Source organism: Mangifera indica, chromosome 7 (genome assembly GCF_011075055.1).
Source record: "Mangifera indica cultivar Alphonso chromosome 7, CATAS_Mindica_2.1, whole genome shotgun sequence".
NCBI classification, from domain to species: domain Eukaryota; kingdom Viridiplantae; phylum Streptophyta; class Magnoliopsida; order Sapindales; family Anacardiaceae; genus Mangifera; species Mangifera indica.
Genome location: NC_058143.1, coordinates 6,779,561 through 6,790,723, shown reverse-complemented (window position 1 = coordinate 6,790,723; position 11,163 = coordinate 6,779,561). Strand labels below are relative to the sequence as shown.

Below are 11,163 nucleotides of genomic sequence, written 5' to 3'. Positions count from 1 at the left end.
ATTATATCCATAAGGAACAATTCGATAATTCAATTTTCCCTATAAAGTGAATTCTCTGGATAATTCACATACATACTTTATATTTGAATAAATAAAGAAAACAGTTTATGTATGTGAACAAAAGAACATTTTCTTTTATTTACAAATTATATTTACATGTATACATGATGAAATGTTTTAAAACCGATAACACGAATGATTCTTAGGGTATATACTAATAGAAACTAGCTATCAAACATGAATATTTTAATGTCTTAAAAAAAAGAATATTTTAATTTTTTTGTGAATTCTTTTGTTAGATATGAAACCAGTGTCTGACGGGATTAATGATATTTGGATGACCATACTTTTTTAATTTGAGCCTTAATGGGTTGTTAATGTATGAAACTTTGCAAAAATACACTGTTTGATTTTTAAAACCATGTCTTTCTTTTATTTTTAGGCGGGTTAGGAGGGAAGGAGTGTTGTGGTTGTCAAGCATACTTATTTGGCTTATTGCGATATAAATGTTTTAATATAGGACCTTAATTTTCTGTATTGTATAAATGATTATTGAATTCCGACATAATTTATCTTGTGTTCAACCAGAATGTATGAATATTAATTTTCTATCAATGGAACGTTATTTCCCATTAATCTAGCGACATTTGTAGCTTGAAAAGACATAAAGGCCATTGTTGACTCTGAAACAACTTTAACTTGCCTTGTAGAAGAAGCTTTTGATCCGTTTTATCGTGATGCTTCTCTTACGTATACATGGGGTTATTCCTCTGTTTAGTGTCTTTAATGAACCTTTACATGTCAAAAATAAAAAGAGATAAATAGGAATCTAATAATAATAAAACACTCTTCATTTGTATTTATTATACTACAATATTTTGAAGTCGCAAGTATATAGTATTTACATAATTAAGTTTGAGTCTATATTACTCATGCCTCTCGATTTTTGCATGATGAAGCGTCAAATTTCATTATAGCTGACAACAATGATTTTAAAACCGGACTGAATCGATCGATTTAATTAGTTGGACTAATCAATTCAATTGTTTAAACCAGAAATCAACTCTAAATTTAATCCAATTAACATGAAAAGATGGTTTATTCATTGACTCGATCAAACCTGATCAAAATTAGGTTTAATCAGATAAACGGATCAAAATTGGGTTTGACCGGATGAAACAGTCAAAATTGGGTTTGACCAAAATTTATAAAAAATTTTAAATTTTAATTATTTTTGAGTAATTTGATTATTTTTTATTAGATTGGATAAATTTTTAAAGGTTTGTAAGGAAAAATAAGTTCAAAAATAAAATAAAAAGAAAAAAATATCTCATATTCATTGAAATGTTTTTTTACAGATAATAATTTACGAAATTATGTTTTTTTCTGTATTATGAAATTGAAACATTTTTTTTATTTTAATTGTTTTATTCAAATCAAATGAATAATTGTTATTCTTTAAAACGGATATATTCTAATTTTCATAGGTGTGAATACCCTAATTGATTTTATTTTTTATAAATTTTTAAATAAAATTTATTTATTATAATTTAATAATAAACTGAATCGATTAATTTTTAGTTAAATCGATTGAATCATAAACTAATGAAATAATTAATTTTACTAATTTATATATACAAATTGAGGTAGCAATTTGTGATTGGGTGATTGGATTGTAGAATACCTCAGCAACTATTTCATTCCTAACCTACTTTCCTCATAACTTTTTTTTGTAATATTTATAATTGATAACTTTAGGCAAAACTAAAAATTTCATTAGAATAAAGGATGCTTGGAGTAGGGTAGGAAACCATCATCAAATTCATTTGGCTTTTTTCCCATTAATTAAAGCATGGCATTTTTGAAGATGTTTATTCCTTCTTCCACATATCTTGGCAATCGCACTTATGTGACTATTATTTTTCAAATGAGTATTGCAATGCAAGCCACCGTAAAGCTAGCCACAAATATTGAAGAAAAATAAGTGAGCGGCCTTAATATTCGCCAGATATTTACGTGTGAGGGAAAATAAAATCACAAAATATGAAGCACATGTTGCAGCTTATGTCAACCATATTCTCTCAAAGTTTGCAGAATAGAATCTATAGTATTAATTTCACATTCCTGTTAATAGATGTGGTATTAAGTTCATGTGAATCGTTTCTCATCATTTTCGTAAGGAATTTTTATTGGGACAGACAGAGGTATGTTGTGTCATGTTGACATCTGATGCATTTGGAATCTCTTTTCCTCCCATACACTAGTTATGGATATGCTGTAAAAGATGCCAAAAAGATATAACACATCATGGGAATAAGAGTAAAGGAAATACGTAGAGGTGAAGCTTACCTCTCTTCCACGACAAACATATGCACAAAAAGCAACCTAACTTCACTATTATCTTCTACTATTTCTGTGGCTAGCCTAAATTCTTGTTACTTATCATTTCAATAATAAATTATTAGATTATTAAAAAAAGCTCAATGATTATATAAATAATAGAGAGTTTTTTGTTATTTCTAAAATCTCAAACAGACTTGAAGCTTAAAAGCAAAACCCCTAAAACAAGGGAAGGATAAAAACATTATTATTATTTTTAATTAGTGCATGTAGAGATGCAACTAGCTAGCCAAACTGATTATCTATTTTCAAGTGGAACATGAATTGTATGCTTATCTGAAAAAAAAAATAAAAAATATTTACATACAACTAGGGAGGGATTCATTGAAAATGATAGCCAAATTTTGTTCCATTACTGTTTTGGTAAATGAATATACATTTGCGGGGAATAAAAATCTAGTTCCATTTGCCAACTCTCTTCTGGCAATAATTGATTTGTCTCTTAGTTGGTGCATAAAATTGACATTCCTTGGTGCATTAAATATGTCTGTCCATCTTTCACATGGGCATCTACAAAGATACTTGCAATTGGTAGATAGTATTACGTAATGCGTTTTGCTTCTGTCATAAATATACCCATTAGAAATTGAAGAATCTCCCCTTTGATTTTCTTATGCTCGCTATAAATACACATACACTTTCACTTGTTTATTACTAAGCTATACCGACAAGTTTTATAATTCTATTGTCCCAAGAACTTGCTAAAAAGCATGTGGGGAAAAATATGGAAATTCATTGGCAATTTAAGTTGCTGTAATGGAGTTTGTCTCTCTAATGGAATTCAAGTTGCGAGTGAGACGGTGCATGGGGCGAACTTGGCTGCACAACAAGTGACTTGCGATATTGAAGTTTGTAAAGGAATCCCTACTGCTGAGGAAAAGAAGACTGCCGAGCCTAATAGTTCCTTTCTTCATGCGGTCCTCAATATGACTGGAATGCTCATAGGTAAACATTTTCACTTCTTCATTTTATCTTATTAATTTGCTACATATAAAAAGCTCAAAATTGATAACATATGTATCCCATGCATTAATATTTCAGGTCTTGGGCAGTTATCCACTCCATATGCTTTAGAAAATGGTGGATGGACATCTGCATTCTTGTTGATTGGACTTGGTGTCATATGTTCTTATAGTGCTCATCTCCTCGGAAAATGTCTTGACAAAAATCCAAAGTCAAGAAGCTATGTTGACATTGGACAAAATGCATTCGGTAAAAAAGGAAGAGTTATTACTGCAACTTTCATCTACTTGGAAATTTTCATGGCCCTTGTTTCTTACACTATTTCTCTCCATGACAACTTAATTACAGTCTTTTTTGGAACAAAATTAAACTTATCATGGGGTAGATTATCTACATCTCAGATGCTTACCGTGATTGCCGTTTTAATAGCATTACCTAGTTTGTGGCTGAGAGATTTATCTTCTATATCTTTCCTTTCATCTGGCGGTATTCTCATGTCACTTCTTATTTTTATATTGGTGGCATGCACCGCCATCTTTGGAGGTGTTAAAGCAAACCATACAATTCCAGTGCTACAACTTGATAAAATTCCTTCCATTTCTGGCCTTTACATTTTTAGTTACGCTGGCCATATTGTTTTCCCCGACTTGTACAAAGCCATGGAGGATCCATCCAAGTTTACCAAGGTAATTTCGCAATTTTTTTTTTTTTAATATTTTGGATACACATGACTTGACACATGATTTGGAATTTACGTGTCTCACAAAAAATGTGTCAGGATATTTTCTTCATAAATTTTCTTCTATTTAATTTATGACCTGTACAATAATCCAAAATTGATTATTTTGTGACATATATAGACTTTGCCCTTAGACCCATTTAGTAAACCAGTATCCCACACGTCTTTGGTATTCTAAAGGCCAAAAGACTTATCCTCACCCAAGTATAGTGTATATCCAAATTCTCATCCACTAATTTTTTAAAACCTAGAAACTCACCTGTTATCCATTTTTTATTAAAATTATCTGTTAAAGTTAAGGGTAAAAACGTCATTTTATAAAAAATCTAAAATTTCATTTTTTTTCTTATTTTAATTTTGAAAACTAATAATTACACCCCTAATCTCATATTTTTTAAGTTTGAAAAATGCATCCCCCCCAACTCTTGATTTCATAATTTTCAAAATCTTCTTTTCCAACCATCCCCCAAATTTATTGAAATTTCTTTCATCCCCATGCACTTTTCAGTTTACTATCTTTCTTCCTATGTCACATCCATCTATCTTCAGTCGCCTCTCCCCCCAAGATCTAATCCGTTGTGTTAGTCTCTCCCTCTCCGGTGGTCTTCAGCATGAAAACCATGTCGTAATGAGCCACAATCGACAAAAGATTCAATTGATTTTGATGAAAATCGAGCAAAAGATTCACTCAATTTCAATCGATTTCTTGCTGTCATCGACCTTTCCTTTGGTGGTCGATGACAGCGCAACCATATACTTCCTCCACTTCATTGAATAGAAGTAGGAAAGAGTGTCAATTTGTTAAATTAAAGATGAATCATCCAAGCAAAACCCTAAGTTGTGCACCCAGATTTCTAGGTTAATTTTAGTGTGGTTTTCATGGTGGAGATGGATGTTATTTTTGAAAATTATGAAACCCTAGAGGGGGAAAATGTCATTTTTCAAACTTAAAAAAAATAAGGCGAGGAGTGCAATTGTCAGTTTTCAAAACTAAGGTGAGAAAAGAGATAAAATTTTAGATTTTTTTAATAAATGATGTATTTTACTTTTAACCATAACTGAGAATTTTAAAGGAAAATGAATAACGTGTAGGTATTTAGGTTTTTAAAAGTTAGTAGGTGGAGTTTGACTATACACTAAACCTTGGGTGGGAATAAGTCTTTTGGCCTATTCTAAAACTTTATTTAATAGTTGGTTTTACTATATATAATATTTTTCACTCTCCCAATCAAGAGACAGATTCCAGTTCACTTTTACTGTCCCTTTGTTATCTTCTATTTATGAAGTTTACATTAGATATATATGAAGTATATTATCTGGTTTTAGTGAAATAATTTATATAGTCAGAACCAACCACTGTAAGTTATAAATTAATATTAATTAGTATAGCTATAAATTTGTGTACATATAATTAACTCGTTTCTTTTGAATTTTTATTTTCAGGTTTCAGTTGTAAGTTTTGCGTTAGTGACATGCCTTTACACAGCACTAGCCTTCATGGGTGCAAAATTGTTCGGCCCTGAAGTGAGTTCTCAAATCACTCTCAGCATGCCACCCCATCTAATCGTCACTAAAATAGCTTTATGGGCAACTGTGTTGACACCAATGACCAAATATGCCCTTGAATTTGCACCATTTGCCATTCAACTAGAGCACCATCTCCTTGTTTCATTCTCCTCCAAGACCAAAATGATCATAAGGGGAACTGTTGGTTCTTTTTTACTTCTAGTGATATTAACCCTCGCTCTTTCAGTGCCATATTTTGAACACGTCCTTAGCCTTACTGGCTCTCTTGTTAGCAATTGTATTTGTATCATTATGCCTTGTGCCTTTTACACAAAGATCTGTTGGGCTCAATTATCTAAACCCTTTATACTACTAAACGTTACCCTAATCACATTTGGTTCTGTTCTTGGGGTATTGGGAACAATTGTCTCTTCAAAGTCACTTATACAAAATCTACAGAGATCAATTCACGGGACAGGATAATGATAATCATTGAATTACATATTGCCGGAAGAATCATATGTAGGAGTTTGATTGATGATGAAGATATATTATAGTTTTTGTTGTCTACAAGTTTTCTATGCAACTGTTATGAAAGAAAATAAAAGGCAGTCAAGATAATATGCTTCAAGAGAAGTCTTTTATGTAAATGTTGGTTGTAATATGGCATATACTTGATAAATTGATTTACCATTACTTGTGCAAGTTTTGATTATACTCAATAACCATGCTATATACTTATATTAGATGGAGTCCCAATTTTCAACGTGTCGATTAATAACTTTAATTCCCCCTAATGTATGATAAAATAACAATAATTTTCTTGAGGTTCTGAAATAACATAAATTATCCTACTGTTGAGTTTTAGGTGTTGAAAGAAATGGTTGAAAAGCAATTTGGTAATATTTAATAACTTATAATATTAACAACATCCCCTTTGATAAATATTGAAGGGATGTTAGTTAAAATATCATACTTCAGAACTTAACTATATCAAAGAATGGATAATTTTGTTCACTTTTTTTTTTGAAAATTTTTAAACTTCGAATACATATATTTTAGCGAAATTTGATTATTTGGCCCAAAGAAAATTGAGAACTAGGCATTTTAAGTATAACATAAATTAGCCATATAACACATTTTTTGGATAAGTGTCCCCTCTCACAATAACTTAATTCTTCAACTCTTTAGAAAACTTTGTTTAATCCCATTCTTCATAACTATAATCTCTACTTAATCAAATAACATTGATGTAAATAGGTGACTCATGCTGGTTGTTTAGATTATTTCTTAGATGGAGATTCCAAATATTGAAAGGTTTAAATGTTTTTGATGAAACTTGTGACTGCCTATCAAAAAGTATTAGAGGCATTGATCAATTTTTGTACCTGAAGGTTGAAGACAAACTCTCCAGTTAGGGTAAATTGGACACCTTATAGGATTATATAAGGTGTTTGTAATTTTCATATTGTGGTATTTCAATACCCCAAAAGGAAGGTATGAAATATCCACTAGGATTAAAAAAAAGACATTTCACTGTTGGTCTTATTATATGTTTGATACTCCTATGGAGGGTATCAAAAGTCATTGACTATCAAGCATTGGTTTTAGGGGATAGTAATCAAACCATCATTTTGTCATAGATTGAATTTAGGGGATAAAAACCATTATTTTGTCATTGACTGAATTTAGGGGATAAAAGATATAACATTCCTCCCTAGAAGTACTACCCACCGAAGGAGAAATGTTATGAATTAATATCCAGAACGTTTATTTTTTTTTAAATACTTTAGAATGAACGCATCACTAAAAGTGTTTAGAAGTTATTCTAAGAAAATTGAAAATCTGAAAGCAAACAAAAGATATATATATTTTATATGAAAACTCATCTGAAACATCTAAGATCATAGAGTAATCATATACATGCCCCTAGATACAATTATGCAACTATCTGAATAGGGCCAAAAATCAACAGTATCATCTGTATGTAACAAAAACCATAGGTAACCAACCCCAGCCTGGGTCTATTTTCGCTGACCTGACCTTACCTCATAGCTACCTCGATCACTCGTACCTGCAATCATGAAAGAAAGGGAAGTGAGAGATAATAACACTTAGTAAGGGGAAAGAATTAAGTAAACTATCTCCTTTCTTGTTCTAACTCACTCTCAAGACTTAATCTCACATCATAACCTCCATAAGAAATCGATGAGATAATTTAGTTCATTCTTTACTATTTAGGTCATACTTTGTCCTATCTAGTGTCTATTTGATACTTTTTGGAAGTTGACTACAGAGATTTGATACTTTTCTAAACTCGAATTCTCTTCCTTTCTCTTACTACATCATTTTTTAATCTGAATTATGCTCTACTATGAGCATGTTTTACTACGAGCAGACTCTACTATAGGTCTATATCCTACTACAAAGGTGTCCTACTATAGGCGGTGTAGTATAAAGTGGCCCCTCATAGTTCATAGCAAGCATGTGTGTCTTATATCTTACTAATCTTGCTTCCATATAAAACTATTCATAACTTACCAGATCATACTCTTGGGATGACCCTTGAATCTTGAGCCCCAAATTTATTTCTTGTTTTTCTTTCTTTTCTTCTTCTTTTATTTTTTCTCTCATTTCTTTCTTTCTTTCTTTCTTCCTTTCCTTTTTCTCTTCCTTTTCTTTCCAAAAATTGTGAAATACTGTTTATGAGACTGTTCATTTAGCAGGACAGTTTTTTTATTCCTGCAATTTAACAGCCCAAACGATCTCTAATTTATACAAGCTATATATCGTTGAAAAGAGGATTCAAAAAGCTTTTCAACAAGTCATAATAGCCCTCATGATTCATCCAATAAGTCAGTCAAAACCTGGGATGAATTCATTGGTAAAAACCTGTATTTCTTATTTATTTGGGTAAAACAATCTTTTTAGTTCATACAATATTTAATAGTCCAAACGCTCTCTAATTCATACAAGTTATATATCATTGAAAAGAGGATTCAAAGAGCTTTCCAAAAAGCTATAATAGTACTCATGATTCATCAGATAAGATAGTCAAAACGTGGGACGAAATTAGTAGCAAAAACTGTATTTACTATTTATTTGGTAAGACAGTCTTTTTGTTTATACAATTTAATAGTCCAAATAGTCTCTAATTCATACAAACTATATATTTTGAAAAGAGGATTCAAAGAGCTTTCCAACAAGCTATAATAGCACTCATAATTCATCCGATAAAGTAGTCAAAACGTAGGACGAAATCAGTGACAAAACGGTAAAGATCGCCCAACTCTCTGCCATGAACAAATTAACACACATAGATACTCCAAATGACAAAAAAACATTTGTCAACTTCAAAATCATCATTTATAACATAGAACCAAGGAACCAAAAATATAAAATATGAAATATACCAAGGATAACACCCCTTACCTTATTTCAAGTCAATCTTTGCTAAATTGGCTCCCTTCTTTTTGTCTCCCTTCTTTTTGTCTTCCTTCTTTTTGTCTTCCTTCTTTAATCACCAAACTCACCTTAAATCAACACCAAAACACACTAACATCTTTATATAATATGCATCCAATATATATAAATGTAGGAAAAGGGAAAAAGAAAGAGATCTTTTGGTTACCAAAGCTCCAAAAGTGTTTCCTCTTCTTTTCTTTTCTTACTTTTCTTTCAAACCCTTCAAATAATCCACTTTCCTTCTAAAAACAAAGGAAAAAGCTATGAAGAAGGCTGTTTTTTTCTGGAAAAGACGGAGAAGATGATGGAAAAAGGTAGAATTGCCTTTTTTTTTTTTACTTTTCTCTCTTCATATATATATATGTGTGTGTGTGTGTGTGTGTGTGTGTGTGTGTGTATCTTTGTTTTTATTTTGTAATTGCTTTGTATATAACACACACACACACATTTCAACATATACATTTAAAATTGGAAATGTCTTCAAATAGGATCAAAAGACACAAATACCCCTAGAACGTACATGAGAGTATTACAAAAGAACAATGACATTGGAATGAAGAGAAATGTGTAAGGAGAGAAATGTGTGAGAAGAGATATGCAAGGGAGATACTTTTAGTGAGAAAGATTGTAATAAATTCATTGGCTGATGAGTTGGCCTATTGTATAGAAAGCTCAATGATGTGATGAAAAGGCATATGATATGTTATCCAAAATTCTTAAATCATTTTCCTAGTTCTCTCTTTGATTCCTCTTCTTTCTCTAAATTTCTAAGCTTCTAAATCTCTTAATCTAATCCCTGCCTTGTTCTTCTTCTTCTTTCCTTCTATTTTAATTTAGTTCATAACACCTGGTATCAAAGCTAGTGATTCTTGGTCATGGCAAAAGGAACTTGAAACCAAGAATGCATGTGAGACTTATTGCAACAAGTGCATGAAGTGAAGCAATGGCAATAACTGTTGTTGAAGGAATATATGGTGAAACTTAATTAGAGGACTGAACTTTCATTTTGGTGCTCTATCAAATCTAAGAAATTTGTGGCATTTTCCTTGTAAAACTCTCTCGATGCATTTTGAAAAAAATCCTAATGGCTAATATAACTCCAGAGAAGGGTGAATATCATTATCAAAACTTAGAGTTCAAATTAAAACTAGCAAAATTATAAACTTAAAGTAAAGACTGAAGGATAAAAAGGTTTAACATTTATAGTGGTTTGGAGCTTCTTGACCTAAACCTTCTATATCTACCTTTTTAAGCAATTGACTTGAAGTTTCACTCGTAAAGAATCCTCTCTTTACAATGGTCATTCTAGATTTTGTTCATTTACACTTGTTGATTATGGATTGGGTCTAATAATGGTTATACAGGATTTCACTCAATAAAGTTTGAGTATAGAAAATGTGAAGTATAAAAGCTTTTACAAAGGCTTATTACATAGAGTTTGAGCACAATACAATGATGGATTTTGGTAACACAATTAAATAATTTAGATCATGTTCACATCATATGCAACAATAGTAATATGAAGTTTACATGTTATTTCAAGAAATCAAATATAGAAGTATGACAAATACCTTGCACCTGTAATTTAATTTGAAGTTAGGAAGCTTGAATCACTAAAATTAGTGACCTTTTGACTTGCACTTTTCAAGGAAAAACAATGGTGTTTATTGGCTAAAGGAAGAAGAAAAGGGAAAGAACTCTTTTTTTTTTTTCTATTTTTTCTCCCCTATTTTTGTGCATAAACTTGATATTTATCAAGTGAAACATATGTCATTTTTTTATTGGTTTGTAATTAAGAGTAAATAATAATTTAGATATATGTTGAATAATTTGTGTCCAAAATTATTCATTCAATTTTTTAAACAATTTAAAATTTGTAAAATGATAATTTTACCCCTTTTTCTAATTTTATTCAAAAAATACCATTTTTACCCTCAGAAAGTGCTAGCCAACCTTGGATGAATATTTTCATCTTCATAACACCATTTTCTTCCTTGAAATATGAGTGTGATCTTTAAGGTTCATAGTGATGTAGTCATGGGCTTATATCGGGCGATACATTTCATTATATCACTGTATAACCCAAAGCT

The 11,163-nt window shown here is 30.9% G+C and overlaps 1 protein-coding gene across 1 annotated transcript; it reads left to right on the top strand.

Annotated features, from left to right (window-relative positions):
• The first annotated feature begins 3,023 nt into the window (after positions 1 to 3,023).
• LOC123220553 (amino acid transporter AVT1H-like) lies at positions 3,024 to 6,313 on the top strand. Its single transcript, XM_044642807.1, has 3 exons — positions 3,024 to 3,345; positions 3,442 to 4,049; positions 5,546 to 6,313. Exons 1-3 carry the CDS (start codon positions 3,111 to 3,113, stop codon positions 6,089 to 6,091), a joined length of 1,389 nt encoding a protein of 462 aa, XP_044498742.1. The 5' UTR covers positions 3,024 to 3,110; the 3' UTR covers positions 6,092 to 6,313.
• Positions 6,314 to 11,163: the final 4,850 nt, after the last annotated feature.